This window comes from Myotis lucifugus, unplaced genomic scaffold (genome assembly GCF_000147115.1).
Source record: "Myotis lucifugus unplaced genomic scaffold, Myoluc2.0 scaffold_97, whole genome shotgun sequence".
In the NCBI taxonomy this organism is placed as follows: domain Eukaryota; kingdom Metazoa; phylum Chordata; class Mammalia; order Chiroptera; family Vespertilionidae; genus Myotis; species Myotis lucifugus.
In genome coordinates, this window is record NW_005871145.1 from 1,845,208 (window position 1) to 1,867,671 (window position 22,464).

The 22,464-nt window shown below is 35.5% G+C and overlaps 3 protein-coding genes across 3 annotated transcripts; all 3 read left to right on the forward strand.

The window, feature by feature from the left end:
* The first annotated feature begins 3,135 nt into the window (after positions 1–3,135).
* Positions 3,136–4,092, forward strand: LOC102425149 (olfactory receptor 1030). Its single transcript, XM_006092053.1, has one exon. The coding sequence runs from the start codon at positions 3,136–3,138 to the stop codon at positions 4,090–4,092; it is 957 nt and encodes a 318-aa protein (XP_006092115.1).
* Positions 4,093–11,998: 7,906 nt separating this feature from the next.
* On the forward strand, positions 11,999–12,937 carry LOC106697703 (olfactory receptor 1030). Its single transcript, XM_014458448.1, has one exon. It carries the CDS (start codon positions 11,999–12,001, stop codon positions 12,935–12,937), a length of 939 nt encoding a protein of 312 aa, XP_014313934.1.
* Positions 12,938–15,243: 2,306 nt separating this feature from the next.
* LOC102437509 (olfactory receptor 5M3) lies at positions 15,244–17,896 on the forward strand. The gene is made up of 2 exons (XM_006091922.2): positions 15,244–15,307; positions 16,860–17,896. The coding sequence occupies exon 2, from the start codon at positions 16,895–16,897 to the stop codon at positions 17,825–17,827; it is 933 nt and encodes a 310-aa protein (XP_006091984.1). The 5' UTR covers positions 15,244–15,307; positions 16,860–16,894; the 3' UTR covers positions 17,828–17,896.
* The last annotated feature ends 4,568 nt before the right edge of the window (positions 17,897–22,464 follow it).

Here is a 22,464-nt window from a genome sequence, read left to right on the forward strand (position 1 = left end):
CTGGAGTTCATATGGCAGAGCGCTCTAATCTGGGAAATTATATTCACATGTTATGCATGGCTCCATCACCTATATGACTCATGTAGTTTTAATTTTCTACCTTAAAATATCATTTTTCTCAGCTATTCTTGCAAATTTAAGTCTTAATGACTTATCGTGGTAGTTTCTAGACTAAATTACTAAAACTAAACTTCAATAACTCGTTTCTATTTTCTGCGCTTCTTCCTTTGGCTTCAATAGCTAGCCCCTAGTCTCTCACTCAGTCTATCTTATGGGACTACAACAATGGTGACCTTATGTATATGAAACAGTATGTGTGACAGAGTCCAATGTGATTCTGCTATCTTAGACATTTGGATTTTAACTGGAGCCTGAAGAGAGCAAACATTTCCCCAATGAGATTTTCTTAGCCCAAAGAGAGCATTTAAGCTCCAGGCTCTTTGAACAAGTGAGTTTAGGAAAGGCAGCATACCTTGCTCCAAGATATGAATCTGTAGATTCAAGAGCATATCGGTATATAAAAGATTCTGAGACTTCCTGCAACCCTGGATCCAACTCCCTTTCCCTCTCCAAACTCAGCATTTTAAAATTTATTTTTATCATAGACCAGTTTTTGTTGCCCGATATTCATTTGTTTCGCTGAACACAGTTATGGAAATACTAATCTAAAAACTCAGGTGACAGAACTGTGCTCAGTAGATAGAGCATTGGCCTATGCACCGAAGGGTTCCGGGTTTGATTCTGGTCAAGGGTACATGCCTGGGTTGTGGGCTCAATCCCTGGTTGGGGGCATGCAGGAAGCAGCCTATCAATGATTCTCTCTCATCATTGATTTTTTTTTTATCTCTCTCTCCCTCTCCCTCTCTGAAATCAATAAAAATATATTAAAAAAAATAAAAACTCAGGTGACAGCAAGCTTAATTTTTATTTGTGCCCTATTTTCCCCATTCCTAATTGTACTTGTTCTATCAGTTGCAGGATTCTCCTAGAGGTAAAATAGATTAGAATAGCAAAATTGCTTTGTAAAACTGAAGTGCCTGTGTGCATGAGAAAAAATACTATTACCAAAATATAGCCTTTCCTTCCATAACTGTAGAATATGGTTGCTAAGCCTATTTGCAGGAAAGGGTAGAAAATAGGCAAATTAAATACCAATTTAATTTTTTTACATTTTTATTTTTTTATTTTTGTCTTTATTAGTTGTTTAATGTAATATGATGACCCACCAGGTGCTACTATTTGGGACATGGTTGTACAGATTTAAAGATTAGATGAGTATCTGCATGTCACAAAAAATAGATTTACATTACTAAGGTGAACATTTTCCAAATGAACTCATTCTTCTGGTGAGTGAGGAAAGAGCTCTTTTGCTATTGACATAAATCCTGATTGTCTAATGATTGCATTTTCCTGCTAAAGGCCAAAGTTGTATATTTAAGCCTTGCAAATTCTATGTCAAATTACCAGGGGGATGTTGGTTCTAATTTATCACAGTAACTTGGGAATAACACACACACACACACACACACACACACACACACACACTCGAAAAAACAACATCAAAGACAAATTCAAAGAGCTTTCAGGAGTGTTCACACTTCTGGGCCTGCGGTGGGCCTTTCAGTTTGTTCCCATGCTTGCCACATCTTTTTTTTTCATTATTGATTAAGGTATTACATATGTGTCCTTATCCCCCTATTCTTCCCGCACCCCTTCCCCCGTGCCCTCACCCCCCTAGTGTCTGTGTCCATTGGTTATGCTTATATGCATACATACAAGTCCTTTGGTTGACTGCTCCTCCTTCCCCCACACCCTCCCCTGCCTTCCCTCTGAGGTTTGATGGTCTGATTGATGCTTCTCTGTCTCTGGATCTGTTTTTGTTCATCAGTTTATGTTGTTCATTATATTCCACAAATGAGTGAGATCATGTGATATTTATCTTTCTCTGTCTTTTCTTAAATGTTTCATTTGACACAATAGAAAATTCATGCCTGCCTAGATGGAGTATCTTTGATTTTTCTTGAAAGCCTGCTGTCTCTGCATAGACCAGCGGTTCTCAACCTGTGGGTCGCGACCCCTTTGGGGGTCGAACGACCCTTTCACAGGGGTCGCCTAAGACCATCGGAAAACACACATATAATTACATATTGTTTTTGTGATTAATCACGATGCTTTAATTATGTTCAATTTGTAACAATGAAATTGGGGGTCACCACAACATGAGGAACTGTATTAAAGGGTCACGGCATTAGGAAGGTTGAGAACCACTGGCATAGACCAACCTCACTAACTGAAAGTCCTCCCTATACTCGTCCTAGAAAATTCTTAGTTACCTCTAAGCCCCAGTTGAAGGTTATCATTCTTTGATACCTATCCTGATGCCTGAATGCAATTATTGTTAAATGAAAAAAAAGGATAAGCAAACAAAACTATGATCTAAGTTTTGACTATTTCTCTTTTCCTCATCTATGTCTCTCTTGCTCTTATTCATATAAACTCTTCTGAATGAAAATTTCTCCATCAGTAATTTATCTGGGGCTTTATTTCCAATTTCAAGATCCTTATCTCTGATCTATTCATATAGGGATACCACAATCTCCTATATTTCATGGATAATGGAGTCAAACAGGTCCAAGGGAATTTGCTTCAAACCTCTATAGTTGTAAGCTCTCTAATTCAGTAGGGAGTGCAGTACTCAGAGGTTGAACTTCTAAATATGCACAACTGCTAATGACTGAAAAACATTTTCAAACACATTGCCATTTTGTCCAGAAACAAATACTGAGCTCAGTGATGAAGCCCGTGATTTTACGTTGTGTACTGCACGTGGCACTTTGTGGTTCAATCCATTTTTAGACAAAATATGTGTCATAATTCCCACATTCCAAAACAACTTGGTGTTACAAGGGTCATTTTATTTGGGAATCATCTGAATGTTATATACCTAGGTAATAGGGACCTTGACCTTCTTTTAAAAGTTCCCACTCCTACAGTCTCAGATTCCAATAATAGCTATGTGTGAGGGTGCCTGAGAGTGGAAGAAGAAGAGAGAGGGAAAATGAGAGAAAGAGAAAAGAAACATATGATGGACTTCTCATTCACTTCTTAATTTGTTTTCATTCATCTAAGTGAGCAATGCTGGCACCTAAGAAAATGGTCAGAGGAAATTCTACCTTGGTGACTGAATTTATTCTTTTAGGATTAACGGATCGTCCAGAGCTTCAGCCCATCCTCTTTGTGCTGTTCCTGGTGATCTACCTGATCACTGTTGGAGGGAACCTGGGCATGTTGGTATTGATCAGGATAGATGCAAGACTCCACACCCCCATGTACTTCTTTCTTGCCAGTTTGTCCTGCTTGGATCTGTGCTATTCCACGAACGTGACTCCTAAGATGTTGGTGAACTTCTTATCTGAAAAGAAAACCATTTCTTATGCTGCGTGTTTAGTCCAGTGTTATTTTTTCATTGCCATGGTGATAACTGAATATTACATGCTAGCTGTAATGGCTTATGATAGGTACATGGCCATCTGTAGCCCTTTGCTTTATAGCAGCAAGATGTCCAAAGGCGTCTGTATCCGCCTGATTGCTGGTCCATATGTCTATGGGTTCCTCAGTGGCCTGATGGAAACCATGTGGACATATCGCTTGACCTTCTGTGGCTCCAACATCATCAATCACTTCTATTGTGCGGATCCACCCCTCATCCGACTCTCTTGCTCTGACACTTTCATTAAGGAGACATCCATGTTCGTGGTAGCAGGATTTAACCTCTCCAACTCCCTCCTCATTATCCTCATCTCCTACATCTTCATTCTCATTGCCATCCTGAGAATACGTTCTGCTGAAGGCAGGCAGAAAGCTTTTTCCACCTGTGGGTCCCACCTGGTGGCAGTGACTGTGTTTTATGGGACCCTCTTCTGCATGTACGTTAGACCTCCCACGGACAAGTCAGTGGAGGAGTCCAAAGTCATTGCTGTGTTCTACACTTTTGTAAGCCCTATGTTGAACCCCATCATTTACAGTCTGAGGAACAAGGATGTGAAACAAGCTTTGTGGAAATTGGTTAGAAGAAATGTACTTTTGAAGTAATATCACAGTGTATCTTCCTTTAAAAATTAAATAAAAGATATATTTATAACAGCTGGATCTGACTTTAACTGCATTTATAGTAAAATCAATTTTAAATTGTTGATGAAAGCTCTAATATAATTACAAAACATAAAAGACGTGTATAGAGGACGCGTAGTTTTCTATGAGACATGTGAATGCATTGTGTATCTAAAGAGATGGGAGTTATATATGCATATGAGGTATACTTTCTCTTCCTATATACATTTTTACATTTATAACTTTATATATTACTTTTAGATTAGTAAAACATCAAAACTCTAAAAGAGTATAAAGTAAAAGAATAAAATATATTTTTTTCTTTATCCTGATCTTTTCCATTCTCATTTCTCAAAATTCTCACTATTAATAGTTTCTTATTTTTTAAGAAAATTTCTATATATCTACAAATCAATAGATGGTATGATTATATATATATATATATATATATATACATATATATATATATATACACACACACACACACACACACACATATACATACAATTTTAATACACATGTTGACTATCATGAGCTAATTTTTAGTATTTTATAATTCTGTAGCATTTACAATGTAGAGGTTTTGATCCCATGGTTTACAGAAATGTCACCAAAATGCTGTTGAGGCTTTCTGTCGCCTCTAGGAAAAAGAATGTACTATAACACCCCCATGTCCTTGCCTGACATCCATTTATTTCTCTCTCCTTATGAGAGTTATTTTCAATAAGACATTTCCTTCTTCTGTCATAACAGGAAACAAGAACCTCCAGACTATTTGTTTTAGATATAACTCCTAAAACAGGCTAAGAATGGCCCTTATGAAAATATATGGCTTGTCTCAGAAAGAATTGTAATTTCTGTAGAGCTTATTATTGTCATTCTAGCCTCCTGGGGCCTGGGGTTGTATGTCTTCCCTCACCTCTGCATATTTATCTATTTTTCAGGAGATAGATATTTGCCATTTGTATCACAGTTCAAATTTTACCTACAATTATCCTTCGATAAGTTAATTCTTTGGCGATGTTAACATTCCAGGTGACTTTGCAACTACATAACATAAGCAAAATCAATGAATGTGTACTGGGCATTTACAATAAGCCAAGTACTGCTCCGAGTACCAAGGAACCTTCAGGAGTTCTAAGATTGTATAGGATCTCGAGTTCATGAAGCTGTAAAGAGAAAAATCAATACAACTTGTCAAGTGTTCATGGGAAGAGCTAATGCAAAAGAGGAAAGAAGCAATTTATTCCCAGTAAACTGAAGATAGTCTTGTGGTTGTGTAAGACAAAAACTTAATCAATCCTTGTGCTCCTCTTCCAACATACTCATAGCCTCCAGTAAAATGTTATGTCAGAACATGCAGGTCTGAACAAAGTAAGTGTTAGAACTGATTGGTGATCACATATGTTACTGTTGCTTCCAGTGGCAGAGGAAAAGTCACATAACTGTAATGAGTCATCTCCAATTGAGACATTTTTTCTCAGCTTATTTCAGTTTCTTTTCCAACTTAGAGCCTGTTTTTGCTCAATATTTTTCTGTAGGATAACATTTCAATGTTCATTAATTGTATATTATCCCATATAATTATTTCAAGCTCTCTTATGACCAGATGCTATTTAAATAACTTTATACTGAAAGCCAGACTGTCTACAAATTATGTTAAAACACATATATAAACAAATAATTATTTTTTTGCACACGATAGAATTATGTTTTTCTTTTGGGTTTAGGTGAAAGTGTGTTGCTATTTCTGGACAATGAGTTAGATTAGAATTCATATACATCAATTCTCAGTTCAGCATATAATTGTTAGTAAGAGAACCCTTAAGTGGGTTATTTTTTTCTTTCCATGGTAAGCATCATGGGTTCTTGAGTGAGGAGATGTGAAACAGAGCTCACTGTCAATTCATAATAGAAACATAGAATGAATGAGAAATGCCCTTTGTTTTATAAGCTACTGCAATATGTTGAGTTACTTATTTCTAGGAAATAGCCTCTTCTGACTCATACAATATTAATCATATAAAATTTAAACAGGTGGGATGCATACCATATAGAAATTAAATACCACAACCCCCCCAAAAAAATCACAATTGGGATTTTATATTCTTCCAGTCTTTTTCTATGTTTTTACATATATGCATATGTTTAGTTAAAATAATTTATTATAATTATTATTTTAATTACTAATGTAAACTATGTATATTGTTTCAAAAGTCAATTAATATTATAAGACTTACATGAACTTTTGTCTCACTTCTTACTCACTCTTGTCTTCCCATAGATATCATCTTCCTATTATTTCCTTTGGTAATTAACTCATTTTATATTATATTATTATATGTCTAGTTATTGATTTTTCAATCATGAACATGATTGACTGACATCTTTTTTATTAAAAAAGAAAGCATTACAATTCTTCCACAAATTCCTGCATTCCTATTCAAGAGCCACCACTTCTTTCTCCTCATCTTCACAATCTGGCCACATTTGAATTTTTTCTTAAATAAATATTTGTTTTTTAAAATACTATGAATATATCATTAATGATACCTTAATACTATGAGCAACACTAAGAGCATTACCAATACTAATTACTAAGATCGTCAGTAATACTATGAATGTAATTCTCTGTTTGCACAATTGTTTGATTTTCATAGAGTTGACAGTTGTCTTTACTTTTATCTTTATGTCTACTTTCCCCAAAACTTTCACTGAACTATACAGGACCTTCTATAGAGACAAACTGATAGATGACCTATAATATGCACACTTTCTCCCTGGAGGCTTCTATCTTATTCTTGGATTTTGCGCGGTTGCTTTCTAGATCTGTTGCTGAGCTGTTATCTGGAGACAGTGATTGCTATCATTGGTTTAAAATGTTTATTCACTGAACTTATGTTGATCACTGGGCAATATATTAGAAACTGGAGATTCAACAATAAACAAGACAAAGATTCCTCTATTAAACTTTAGGAGGGAGGGGAGTCAGATAGCAAACAAACAGATAGAATATCTCATCCATAATACTTTTAACAATAAAGATAAATTAAAAAAGGAATATCTCAGGTATGGGTAAATGCTATGGAGAGAGTAAGACAAGTCAGTATGGAAGATGGTAACTGGCCACATCAGAAGCGAAGGTCATGCTAATGGGTCAGCTTCAATGGACGGGAAAGGACTCTTGGAGAAAGTGACATTTGAATTGCAGTCTAGATAAACAGCATAAGGCAATCATAACCGAACTCTTTGGGAATTGTAACTAGGAGAATCAGTTTTAGGCATGAAGCCTGGCATGTTGGAATAACAAAAAGAAAGGCCATGAGCTTAATAAATGGGAGAAACAACAGGTGATGCTGATGCCAGAAAACCAAACATGGGAGGCATGGTAGAAACAATAAATTAAATATAGTCTTTCATATATTCAACCATAGTAAAACAAAGACTTATATTTTTGATATTTATTTTATATATTTAAATGCCATCTAACAAAGAAAAATCAACCAAAAAAATGAGTTCGCGTGTCACCTCTGACACACGTGTCATAGGTTCGCCATCACTGGTCTAGAGCTTAATAAATGGGAGAAACAAGAGGTGACGTTGATGTCGGAAAACCAAACATGGGAGGCATGGTAAAAGCAATAAATTAAATATAGTCTTTCATATATTTAACATATATTTGCTGATTATTGTCTATATGAAGCACTGTTGTTGTCATTGGTAGTTGCCAGTGTCTCACATTCCATGTGTTTTTCTTTTGGAAACTAATCATTTGTACTTAGTATTATTTATTTAAGTATCCCATCAATCTGCAAACTTCTTTATGGGACAGATATCTTATTCATATTTGTATTCTGGGGAGTAAACAGCATTGAACTTTGCCCTGAAAACATATTTTGTGTGAATTAGTTAAAGGACAAACAATGTAGGAAATAAGTTAGAGAATTTGAAATGATCAAGACAATGACCTGAATTCAGTTTCATGAGTTGTGTCCCCAAAGTATTGTAAATTTGTTTTTCATTATTGTCTTAAATATTGCCCTACTACTCAGCAGACAAATGGTCTAAACATCAATGAATTAAAAAATCTTGAATTGAGAAAGTGTAGTACTACCAATTAGTATTTCTCCCCATGAGAATGCTCTCCATTAGGATTTCATTTTTAATTGTTTCTTGAAACAGTTGGGATTCTCCTGAGATAAATGCTGATGTCAATAAGTTGGGTATAAATCCTATAGCACTGCCAAGAATTTGACCTTTGTGGTCACTAAGAAGACACCCACATTTTTACAGGTAGGAGAGGAAATGTGTTTACATATTAGTTTTCAATATCTAGCAATTTATGTATTTGCTTCACTAAATTGCATACTTTTTAGATATTGATGTGTTGAAATAGGCAATTTCACAGGAAATTTGCACAGACAATGCATATTCTATGAGAAAAAAATCTATAGGGTGGTTTATCAACCCTGTCTTTCTCTATCTTACCAGTGTTTTTGCATCATCCTGGTAGAATTTCATACTATGGATCTCCAACAGATGTTTCAATAAGATTAGTCTCAAATAACATTCCTTTTTCATTTACCTAATGTCTGGGTATCTTCTGCTATCAATTTCCACAAGAAAAAGACAATTAGAAAATTTAGATCCATGAAGTTTATTAATAGTTTAAAAATTTTCTGACTTTTCAGAATTAAAGTATATGCTCATATAGGCATTTTCTTGTGAGCGTTAAACATATGGAGAAGTTCACTTCAGTATATGCAGCTTTGAGGTTTAGACTAGAAGATCTCTAAGTCCTTTATGGTTCTCTTACTTAAAAGGTTCTAGATTCTTTTCCAATGTCCTGTTTCTGTCTAAGATCTGTTTTGTTTTGTTTTTTGTTTTGTTTTGTTTTTACAAGCCATGCTTGTACTCCAGAGAAACTCCCCCCACCTCGAATTTTTTTTTTAACCAAGATACTTGAACTATGAATCAGTCTGATAATAATAAAAAACTAAATTGGGTCAAAGATCTTACAACAATAAGCTGATGAAGAGTATTCTGATCCTTCTTTTGCCAGGTGCCACATGCAGCCACGTGACTCATCCAGGTTTCTAACTGCATATGAGTGTCTGCTGTGAGTGTTTCTTGATGCTTAGTGGCAGTCTGACAGATCTTCCATGGGCTATATCTTTATATTAGTTGTCTCTGCCATAGCCCCACAATTCTAGAATTAAAATATGGTTAGCGATAATGTTTTCTACTAAAATATGATGTTTGCCTATAGCCAGTGAGATCTAAGCAAAATTGCAAAGATCTTAGACACAAGTCAGTACTATAATCTAGATAATGACTGGAAAAGTTGCTCATTGGGCATGGAGTTCAAAGAAAAGCTCTTGGTTTCCTTTTTGCCAGTTGAATCACAGTACCTAGGCACTATCCTAGGTTCTTGGAGCAAATTTCCTCCTAGTTTTAAGTTAGGGCACTGAAACCTTGGCTGCCTGTCTTTCTTCCTTTCTTCTCACTCTTCCATCTCTTGCCTTTGTTAGAAGGTCTGGTCTGTCCCTATCATCTATACCTAAAAAAAGAAAGAAAGAAAAAGAAGAAGCCAGTTCTACTTCAAGATCCTATTTTATTCATATATATTTTTCCTTGTAGCTTACAGTGCAATCATTGGTGTAGAATAAGAAGCAATAAAGTTTGTTAACTTTGTGTCCCCACCTGTTACCTGTGGAAGTGGGGTTCTTGCATGGGAGGGCGAGTGATCTCTATTTTGTGGAATTTAACCCCTGGGTTTCCACTGTCCCATTTCCCTCTGTTCCTCCATAGAAAAATTTCAATCTTGTCTTCAGCAGGGCAAGAATTAAGGCCACTACCCAGAGTCTCCACTCCATAATAAAGAACAGTGCAGTGCAGCATCCTGTGTGTGGAGTCCGCATGGCCCTGGGCCAAGCAGCTACTTAAGACCACATGGCAGGCAAATGCAAGGGGTGACTGCAAGTCACAAAGCAAGAGAATGCAAGGGCAAGGACAAAACGAGAGAGAGAGAACACTTTGCCTTGGGGATTTTACCCTTCCAAGAATATGTGTGCTTGCAGTGGCTCCACCCTTCTAGCCAATTCATTGTTTTCCAGGCTAGACTGACTGGCAAGCACTTCCCTATGTGACCCCAACTTCACTGCACATGCACCTATATCCCTCTTTGTTTGATCCCTTCCCCCAGTGATCTGCAGGGAATGGATTGGTGGTTCCCTGCGAGCCTGAAGCTGTAGCTTCCTGGTGAAGCTGTCCTGATGACCATGCTGACAAAGCTGGCTTCCCCTTTGCTCTGTTCCTATTATTAATATTAATAAATTAACTAATCATAATGATAAAAATTGAATTTGAATTTAACATTTTTGGCAAAAGTTATTATCTTTCCCCAAACAGTCCATTCAACTGAGAGGAAGTGATAAGCTTTCCTGAGGAAATAGCATGTTACAGAGGAAGAACACTAAACTGGGAACTATATCTTATTGCTCTCCTCCTGGCTCTTCCATTTCTGAGCTGCGAGCCAGAATTACTTGCTATAAGCATGCATACATGAATGGCTTACAAGGTTTTTATAAAGTGTCTTAAAGTGTTTTATGAATTATACAATTTAATGTTAGTAAAATGGGTATAGTTATTGAAATACCTCATGATATTTAATAGCTATAAGGATAAGATTTGAAACCAAAAGGTCCAAGAAGTCATCTGTGTTTCTTGGATGCAAAATGGTCTGATATAGTATCTATTCCATAGGACATTTAGAATAAAATAAAATAATAAATGAAAAGTACTTTAATACGGTGCATGGAATATAAGAACCTAACAATTATTATTATTGTTGTTGCATTGTTACAACTTTAAGCAGCAAATTAATCAGATTTGTTAGTTTCACTTATATTCTAGGGCAGGTGAAAAATGAAGTACTGTCACATCAATATTCTGAGTCTGTTCAGAGAATATCACAAGTTTTACAAAGCCTTTGACAGATTATCTGATAATGACATTTGCTAATGTCAAAATTGCCCCACAGAATAGAATATTTAGAAATAAACTTAAATTTATGCAATTGCTAGCTATAAAATTTTGCTTGTAAATTTGTACTGGGTGAGATAGATAATACATCAGTAAATCACCAAACTGGGAAATATGAGATGAAGGTCTGATGGGTTATGTCATCTCATCTCCCTACAATTCAGTTTCTCAGTATTCAGAATGTTCTTTACCTGTGTTATCTTCAAAGTGATTGTTAACTTTCTATGTATCTATTGTATATATGAAAGAATGCAGATGTATACTTATTTAGATTAAAAAAATTTCAAAGTATTGAGATACTTAAATTTATAATTTTGTCTTTAGGCTCCAACTTAACTGCACAGTGTGATTACAGATACAACCTGAATGAAAATCATTCTGTTGAAAACTTTTAGACTTGCTTTAGAGTATATCTGTTCATCTCTAATTATGGAAATGCTACTGAGATAACATAACTAAGGCCTTTTGGATCTTTTTACAATATTTAACCTGATAGTCCTAGCTGGCTTTGCTCAGTGGATAGAGCATTGGCCTGCAGACCAAAGGGTCCCAGGTTTGATTCCTGTCAAGGGCACAGACCTCAGTTGCAGGCTTCTCCCCAGCCCGGGCCCTGAATGGGGCACGTGCAGGAGGCCACCAATTGATGTGTTTCTCTCACATCGATATTTCTCTCTGTCTTTGCCTCTCTCTTCCACTCTCTCTAAAAATCAATGGAAAAATATCGTCAGGTGAGGATTAAAAAAGCAAAACAAACAATATTTAACTTGATACAATATTCAGTGGTTAAAAAATTCCTTTATATCTCTCCTTAGATAAACTAATGCCTCTCCTATGAGACATAGAAATGTCCAGAAGAAACTACACTGAAGTGACCGAATTTATTCTCTTGGGCCTAACAAGTCGTCCAGGGTTGCAAGTTGCTTTTTTTGTGCTGTTCCTCATGGTCTACATAGTCACTGTGATAGGAAATGTGGGCATGATTGTTTTAATCAAAATTGATTCTCGACTCCACACTCCCATGTACTTCTTCCTCTCAAGCCTGTCTGTTCTAGATCTGTGTTTCTCCACAAATGTCACCCCCAAAATGCTAGAAAATTTCTTATCAGAGAAGAAGATCATCTCATATGCAGGTTGCTTGGTGCAGTGCTATATCGTCATTGCTGTGGTCCTCACAGAGCACTGCATGTTGGCCGTCATGGCATATGACCGCTACATGGCTATCTGTAATCCACTGCTCTACAGTAGCAGGATGTCCAAGAGTGTCTGTGTCCGCCTGGTCATTGTCCCTTATGTCTATGGATTCCTCCTTAGCGTGATGGAGACCTTGAGGACCTACAACCTCTCTTTCTGTGGTGCTAATGAAATTAATCATTTCTACTGTGCTGATCCCCCTCTTATCAAACTGGCATGTTCTGACACCTACAGCAAAGAGCTATCGATGTACATAGTCGCTGGCTACAGCAACGTCCAGTCCCTCCTGATCATTCTCACATCCTACATGTTCATCCTTGTTGCCATCCTTAGAAGCCGTTCTGCAGAAGGAAGGAAAAAAGCTTTCTCCACATGTGGCTCCCACCTGACAGTGGTCACAATCTTCTATGGAACCCTCTTCTGCATGCATTTGAGACGTCCCACAGAGGAGTCGGTGGAACAGGGCAAAATGGTGGCTGTGTTTTACACCACAGTGATCCCCATGCTGAACCCCATGATCTATGGCCTCAGGAACAAGGATGTGAAAGAGGCATTGAGAAAAGCAATCTGGAGACAAAAATTGGGGAAATAAAAGTGCTCAACTGTCATTAAAAATATTTCTAGACATAGCAAGATATGATATTATTGGGTTAGACATCTCTTTTTAAAATATATTTTAAAGAGATTTAGACATCTCTTTTTAAAATATATTTTATTGATTTTTTACAGAGAGGAAGGGAGAGGGATAGAGAGTTGGAAACATCAATGAGAGAGAAACATTGATCAGCTGCCTCCTGCACACTCCCTACTGGGTATGTGCCCGCAACCAAGGTACATGCCCTTGACCGGAATCGAACCTGGGACCCTTGAGTCCGCAGGCCGACGCTCTATCCATTGAGCCAAACTGGTTAGGGCTAGACATCTCTTTTTAAGCGAGTTTTACACAATATATTTCTCACATTTTGTGTCAGGTAGCTGATAAGGTTAAAATTCTCTGAACAAGTGCTTGAAAATGGGAAGAATAAGAGGTAACATTTAGGCAATTCGTACACATTCCTATATGGGCTAGTGTCATTTCTTATAGGAAAAAAAAATAGTGGTTTAAACAAATCTAAATTTTCACTTTGTTTTGTTTTTCTATCAGGTAAAAAAAAAATCTGGAAGTAAGCAGTCTCCAATTTGTATGCCAGCTTTATTAGATTTGGTCTCTGAGTCCTTTACAGCTTGTTTTTGTTTTGTTTTGTTTTGTTTTAAAGATGGCTTGCATTCCTACAGTCACTTTATGATGCAGCCAGGCCACATGTGCAAATGATTCAAATGTTCTAAATGTTCTATACAACATGTTTTCTCAGATCTTTGGGGCCAACTTAATCATACTCTCTAACCTCCCTGCAAGAAAGTTCAGGAAACTTTTATTCCAGGACACCGTGTCAGGCTAAAACATAGGGTTCTACCATCACCTCTTTGATGAATAGCAATCTACACCCCTCTTTTAAAAAATACCTCACTTTCAAATTTTACTCATTTAAGTAATGATTACCTAACCCACTTCCAATGACTCCCAATACTTGAATTGAGTAACACTTTATTTCACAGGTGATGGGAGGATCTTAGATACCTGATAACATCTCCATAAATGTTCTTGAGTGAAATCCCTTTTAAAATATTTTGTCACATAAAACTTTTTTCTCAGAGTCTCAATGTTACAACTAAGTAAGCTTTTGTTTTCATTTTGCAGAATCATAAAAATGCCTTCATGGATGTGCTTTCTAAATGCATTTGCTGTTGTAGAAATCAAGATTTTATAAAAGATTGTGTTTTCTTTATGTAGGCTAATGATACTAATTAATTCAATAAACTTTATTTATATGCTAGCATACTTAGTATCCTATGATATCTATGTAAGATCCTATTTGTGTCTTACCTTATAATGACTATTAGAAGGTGATAATACAATCTTGTTGGTGTTTTGGAATTTAGAGTGTGTGTCCATAAGTATATTTAATCAAGTTATCTTTAGAAAATTTGGAGATGTGGAGATATATTCACTCTTTTTCCCTCCTCAAGTCCATAAAGACTATGATATAATAAAACATATACACCAGTCATACAGTGAAAATGAAACTCCTTTTGGGTCGGACATTAAAATTTTTGGTCTGCTCTGTTAATAGTTGTTGGGCAATCGAATGAGGTAATTAACAGTATAACTGGAATTAAATTCTGGAATCAGGAATCTATTTTTTGATTCATTGAGTGTGACTTTGAGTAAGGTACCATTTTCTAAGACTTGTTTTGGGTTTTCGTGTTTTGTTTTTTTCTATACAATAGCAAAATACAATTACCTAAGAAGATAATTATGAGAATTAGATTAAATTAAATTAGCAGTGTCTGGCATGTGTTAACTTTAATAAATGCTGTATTGTTGCTATGATTAAGTTTCTAGTTTGCCTTGCTTATAAACTGAGTAAGTTGAAGCATATATATTTTTCCTGCTTCTAGAAGCTACAATTTTAATTATAAGGAATAATATCATTCCCTCTTTCTCTGGAAAAGCCAAGTGGCATAGACTCTGAGTACAGAACATAAGATGACCTTATTCAAGTTGAGTAACACCATCACCAGATTTAGTGTGATGCAAACCCAAAACAAATATTGTTATTTGATCCTAGACACATCTAAAACAACTTGAGTTTGAGGGGAAATAAAATTGTGCAAATCTGTTATTGAAAAAACAAAACTCAACAGTCAACTCTTCCTCTAGAGATGTACTTCCTCCAGGGTCATTTCTAGGGGAAGCTTCTTAATTGCTTCTTTTTTTACTAAGGAAAAGATTTAAAGGAAATGTCTCTATGGACCTCCAGTTTCTCTTTTGCCTGGTATATATAAGTTGTTTTCCATCTCTTACACAGCATTCACTTTTCAACTCTGCATCCTTACTGGAGATATTTCTCTTCATTCTCAGGTTGGTATAAAAATGAATCTGCCTAGAACTGCCAGATGAAGGTTGTATATTGGATTTTTAAAATTAATTAACATCAATTATTCCCATATATGTTATCTGTGTGTATAGGTGTGTTATTTGTATATGTGAAAGAGAGAGAAATGAGGGAGAGAGAGAATTTTTCTATAGAGATTTGATAATTACAAACTATTAATGGAAGCTATAATTTTCAGGAGTTTATTTAATAACAATTGTCCTTTGTATATTTATTGTGTGTTAATGTATAATATATCTTTCATGCTCGTAAGTACACAATGAAATGAATATTATTATTGCTGTTACATCATATTAAGGCATAGAGAAACTAAAAACAAACAAAAAATAAAACCTTCCCAAGTTCATAAAATGTCATGGAGCTAGAATTCAACCAGACAATAGAAACATAATTTTTTAACTTTATACTTAATATTTTTCTCATTCCTGGTCCTTTGGGGGAAAATCTATATCTATTGGAAACTTAATTTGAAAAACAGAGTGTTACAATATAGAAAATTTGTGTATATGTTTTTCCTTTAAATGGTGAAGAAAATACTGTCAGTGCTTCTAAGATCCCAAATCCTCTATTTCTTTCCAGACTTTGTACTCCCTAAGATAAGACCTAACTACTCCATTTTTCCCTGTCAGTTCATCATAGCTGTTACCTGGTTAACCACCACTCAGGTTTTCATGTATTTAGCTTTTGCAAAATACCAACACCCCCATCTTTTATACCTCTTTTGTGATGAAACATCTGTGGTACTGTGCAATCAGATCTGACTTTCCCAATAAGAATTTCTCTCTTGCTAATCTTTAAAAAATGCAGAAAGGTGAGCAGCTCCTTATCTTAATTTTGAGTCTCCAGAACATAACAGTGGATGACACTTAGTAGATTATAATTATATGTTAGGTATGCCAAAGAGTCTGTATGCAGGGAATATGTATAATGTATGAATATGGATGAATGTGTATAGTGGTTCACCCTTTTCACTCGGTTTTGATGATGACTGTGGTTAGTTAAGTACAAGTATGAGGTTAGATCCAAAATATATTTTTATCTGACATTTAGGAATGAGTTATTTGATTAAATGGCTTTCATTTCTAATCCTGGAGAATATACTTAAAATAAGAAAAGATGACATAAAAATTTATTTTTGACTTGTGGTTAAAAGAGAAGTATAACTCTTCATAAATATCTCAAAAATGTGAAACTACCAAATGAGCCAGCATTAGAAATAAAGGATGTCTAAAAGGTAGTCTTGGAAATTTGGCTAACCACAATATTCAGTACTAGCATGTTTCAGTCATAATATTTTGTATAATTGTTATGTAATGAGCCTGAGAACTTATTATTCTTAGTGACCTTCAGAGATCCTGTTGCATAGCAACTGTTCATAAAAGGTTTACTGAAAATAATGACAAAAGGCAGTCATATCTATGTAATAAAGAAAATAATGAAAACAGACATGAATAAAAGTATAAATTAATAAATAATCAATACCTGATTTTTAAATTTATTTCCTTTTTGTTGTCACAGAGATTTGTAACTAACATTGACCTAGAAGTGAGAAAATGCTCAATTTCACCGATGTGAAAGAGTTTATTCTTTTGGGACTAACTAGTCATCGGGAATGGCAAGTTCTCTTCTTCATCATTTTTCTTGTGGTCTATATTATCACCTTAGTGGGCAATATTGGCATGATCACGTTAATCAAGGTCAGTCCACAGCTCAATAGCCCCATGTACTTTTTTCTCAGTCATTTGTCATTTGTTGACGTGTGGTTTTCTTCCAATGTCACCCCTAAAATGTTGGAAAACCTGTTATCAGAGACAAAAACTATTTCTTACACTGGTTGTCTGGTACAGTGTTTCTTCTTCATTGCCCTTGTCCATGTAGAAATTTTTATCCTTGCTGTGATGGCCTTTGATAGATACATGGCAATTGGGAAACCACTGCTCTATGGCAGCAGAATGTCAAGGGTTGTCTGTATTCGACTGATCTCTTTCCCTTACATATATGGTTTTCTGACGAGTCTGGCAGCAACATTATGGACTTACGGCTTGTACTTCTGTGGAGAAATTGAGATCAACCACTTCTACTGTGCAGACCCACCTCTTATCAAAATGGCTTGTGCTGGGACCTTTGTCAAAGAATATACCATGATCATTCTTGCAGGCATTAACTTCACCTATTCCCTGACTGTGGTTATCATTTCCTATCTGTTCATTCTCATTGCCATCCTACGGATGCACTCAGCAGAAGGGAGGAGGAAGGCATTTTCCACCTGCGGGTCCCACTTGACAGTGGTCATCATATTTTATGGGACTCTTATTTTCATGTATCTCCGACGTCCCACAGAGGAGTCCGTGGAGCAGGGGAAAATGGTGGCTGTGTTTTACACCACAGTGATCCCCATGTTGAACCCCATGATCTACAGTTTGAGGAACAAGGATGTTAAAGAAGCCACGAGCAAAGTGATGAGCAGAATATGTGTAACTGAATAAAATAAAATTGAGTTAATCTTGTCTTCTATGTTTCATAATTATTTGTTTGTCAGCAGGTAATGGCTCAGGACATAGCTAAAGACCTTTTACAAAGCTAAAGACTGTGCATTGAAAAGAAAAAAATAGAGAAAGACTCAAATTCAGAGAAAAGTAGATTGACCCATTCCTGTTGATGTAAGTAGAGGAGATAACAAAATTTTGTAAATTAACTAATCAAAAGTTTATTTGAGCCAAAGTGCAGAAGTGTAATAACTGAAATTGTTCTAATACTTAGCTAGAATAAATAGATTTCTTCTTATTTAAAATGCAGTAGATGAATTTTGGGAAATACCAATTTGCTTAGTTGGAGAGTAAATTGGGGCAGAAAAATATTTAATTTAATTTTCTAGAACGAAGTCATAAAATGGTCTTGCTAGAAGTTGTGAGATTTTGTGATATTTCATGCCCTTTTTAAAAAAATGTGAGGCAGGTCTGTTCAGTGATAACTACTTTGAAAATAGCAATTCTATTGCATTTAATCCTTTTCAATTTTTGTGTTTTGTTTTTAAGAGACACAGCATGATTCCAATAACTGCTATAATTTAAGCAAAAGTTGTCAGACACCAGGCTGCACTTTCATGTGCACCTGCCAACAGTCTTCAGTCTGAATAAAGTGGGTAGAATTAGTGGATGGATGTGCCATTTTGAAAGCACAATACTCCAGATTCTTCTTAACAAATTAAAATGATATTCATGTGTAATATTTTGCACATCTGTGATGCTATAGTACTTAAATATTTAAAAATAATTTTTGTATCTGTAAGAAATAAAATATTTAGGGTGGTTTCTTTTTTGTTAACAATACCGTGTCCTGCCATGATAATCTAATAAAAAAAATAATATGCTAATTAGACCGGATAGACTGGACGTCTTCCGGATGTCATTCCAGACATCCTTTTTGACAAAGCCAGGGCCCGAGAGAAGCCGCCGCCGGGGGTCCCAGGTGCCTGCGGCCAACCAGAGGGAGGAAAGCCTGGGTTTTGGTTGCCTGCCGGTGGCCGGAGGAGGGAAGCCTGGGTCCTGGGTGCCAGAGGAAAGCCAGTGTTGGCAGCCGGGAGAAGGAAGGCCTACTCTTGCACGAATTTTTGCATTGGGCCTCTAGTATTAACATAATTTGGTATCTTTCTTATGCCTCAAGTCACAAAGTACAAGCATGAGGCAAAGACTTTACAAATTGACTTCCTTAAAGGTTCTTTGTCTTTAGATAAATAAGTAAGTAAGTAAATAAATAAATAACTGGATGTTTTGATGTGGACAATACATAACTATAGAAATGTAAGTCACAGATTTAAACTACACATTTAAGTAGCTATAAATTTATCTGCAAATAAATAAATATAAAATGAGATCCATGCAATATGAGAACAAATGTTTTTCCTTGTCTGATTTTGAGTTTCTTACCCCTAAGTGAAACCAAAAGTGCATATGAATTCATTTCCAGATAAACACACACATATCATGGGCAACATGTTAAAACTATTCACATATAAACAAATTGCTATTTTAGATTAAATTGTAGTATTACTGTGTCTCTAATGACAAAACTTAAAATCCCTAAAGAATTTAAGATCTAACTTACCTTACTTAATGTTACTTTGGAGTGAGATTAAAACCATTTATTGGAGAACTCTTGATAGAGCATGTTATATATTTCATAATACGATTTTGAAGCATTTTAATACTTTGTAATCTGTTAGCATGTGGTTATGTATGAGCTTTGTAACCTCTTTTTTTTCAAAGGTGAAATGCTTTGTCAATTGATTTTTGGAGAGTTACTTTAGTTTTACATGAAGAATGATGAGGCCACGGTCAATGGTTAAATCATGTTCCTGGTCTGAGTTTCCAAATTTTAAATTAATTTGTGGGTGACCTTGGAAAATTCAACTTTTATTATTCCTCTAGTTAATTTTTAGGATGTAGTCTTTGATTTCCAAGGCCTATTCTGGTTCATAATTTTCATGAGTTGGCAGAACTTAATTTTGCCATTAGCTGAAAATTCAGGATATTTCTGTAAAATACTTTTTGAAATAGATTTGTATTGTTACATGTATTTCTACATCTATCCACTTCATTATATCTAATCATCTCCTACACAAAGTGTATTTGTCTCTGCCACTCTCTTTCTTTCTAAAACACACACACACACACACACACACATTTCCTTCTTTTCAAAACTACATTTTCATGAAAGAGTGTATATTGCATCATAATAGCCTGGTGCCCAAAAGTGCATCTGATGTATTTTATCCATAATAAATTAGAAAGAACTCAGGAGTTCTGGGTACTTGGCACTGAAGAATTCAGAATATAATGTTGCCTGAGCACAATTATGTCGGTAACTGTTCAGAAGGAAAACTGCATAAATCATTTCAAAATTTTTTTTAGTGTGTCATATGAGGCAGGCATTATGCTGAGAGCTATCCCTATGTCATCTGAGATCATCAAGTCACACTGTAATACAGTAGTTACCCCATCCTATAGGTGAGTACTGAGGCTGAGAATTGTTACTTTTCCCAGGTCACATAGTTACAGTGGCTAGAGCCAAGGTATGATTCCTGGCCTGTCTGACTTCAAAGCTGATGCTCTGACTCCCAGAATAGTTTAAACTCCATGAGTCAAATTGCTCTACTATAATTGATTGCTTCACCAAGACCTTTACTTGTACCCAGTCTCCCTAAATGTTTCCAAGTGACCTATAGTTTTGATGAATCTGACATCTATAAAAAACAAACAAAAAAACAAACAAAGAAAAACAAGATGGTGTGATCATATATCCTGACAGATGGTGTTTATTAGACCCGTAACACAACAGAAAAGAAAGAGACTGACCGAAATTTTACATGATGCAAACCAAGAATGTTTTTCTGACAAGCATAATTGCTAAGTGTTGATAAAAGAGGGCAGAACACATGGGAAGGTGAGACAGATTATATCATGATATCAAAATGTTTGATTTCTTAATTTAACTAAAAGAATTATTCTTCCAATTAACAGCTCTTAGCTTCTCCTACTCTTGAGATGTTTCTAGAATTGGAATCATTATTCCTTTCATAATTACCTGGGTAGTTCCTTGGGGAGATGCTCTCAATGTTCCAAATTCTATTATAAATAGTAAAAAAAGTATCATCTGCTATTCTCCTCTGCTGAAGGTAGGTCTGCAAGTTGTATTTTATACAATACAGATGAATGCAGTAAAATCTATTATTTTTATCCCTATTTTTAAGAGAAGACTGAAACCTTATTTGTAGACTTATTTGTTATTACTGTGTTTAATTTTGTAAAATTATACTACTGGCAAAAATATTTTTATTTCTATTCAGATTTTATTCATAACTTCATCAGAATGATCTTGTTACAATGGGGATTTACAATTTTTTATTGCTCATTTAAAAAAAATAGGTTTTTAGAGAGAGAAAGGGTGGAGGGAGTGAGAGATAGAAACATCAATGATGAGATAGAATCATTGATCAGCTGCCTCCCTGCATGCCCCCACTAGGGATCTAGCCCGCAACCCAGGCATGTGCCCTGACAAGGAATTGAACTGTGATCTCCTGGTTCATAGGTCGAACCTCAACCACTGAGCTACACCAGCTAGGCTATTCCTCACTTTTTCACCCATTCATTCTTCTCTACAAATTTCATTGATTTGCACATTGTTGTCTTAAAATATATGTAAGTGATGTTTGAGGATATTGTGTCTTTGAGGATGATTGCACCACTAATTTTTCTTCATGAAAAATTCCTAATAAGTTAATAAAAGATAATTTGTTTTTTTATTTGTATATTGCACATTCTATACTCACAATTGTTTTTATAGATAATGCACACTTGTGTAATAAGTTGACTCTATCTCAGAAGTGACTGCTCATCTGCTCCTGGGTTATGGGATCCCCTAACGATGGGAAGGTAGAGAGAAGCAATGGTCTATCTTTGTAGCTCAGCCTGCTCTAGGGTCATACAAAGCTCTGTCCATCAAGGATAAGTTATTAAAAGGATAAATTTGTTCATGCTTGGAGGGTAATCAAACTAAATTTTAAAAATGTAGAAATAGAATAATAAGTTATCAAAGAGGTGGCAATATAAGGTTATAAAGGGTTCCATGCTGCAGTTAAATTAATTGGTTTGTACCCCAAGTCTGGTCAATGAGCAGATGTCTGACTCATGAAGACTTTCCTAGCCTGTCAGTGCACTAGTTTCCTCATTTGTAAAGTGACAATTCTAATGTTTTATAACCTTTGCATGCAAAGGGTTTCATAAACATTCAATAAAAGTTGATTATTCTTATTAATATTCTAAAGTTGAGATGATTGTCACTAGAAAAATCTATCTTAGGGAGTTTTAATAATATTAGACTATAATAATATATGAAGCTGATTTAGAGATTGGGATGCTTTCTAAATAAATTATATATGTGAATATTTCTGAATATCTGATCTATGTAAGATCCAACCTAGGCATTTTAAAGGGTTCCAAGATGAATGAGGCAAATGCTGTTACCACAGAGCTAGTGATTATGTGTAGAGGAAGAGAAATATACACATCGCACAGGGACTGAAACAAAATTAGAGAAGTAGCATCAGTTTATGATTTTAGATACT

What these genes read in the sequence shown, in the direction of transcription:
- LOC102425149 (XM_006092053.1), top strand. Translation starts at nt 3,136, where the DNA reads ATGCTGGCACCTAAGAAAATGGTCAGAGGAAATTCTACCTTGGTGACT.
- LOC102437509 (XM_006091922.2), top strand. Translation starts at nt 16,895, where the DNA reads ATGCTCAATTTCACCGATGTGAAAGAGTTTATTCTTTTGGGACTAACT.
- LOC106697703 (XM_014458448.1), top strand. Translation starts at nt 11,999, where the DNA reads ATGTCCAGAAGAAACTACACTGAAGTGACCGAATTTATTCTCTTGGGC.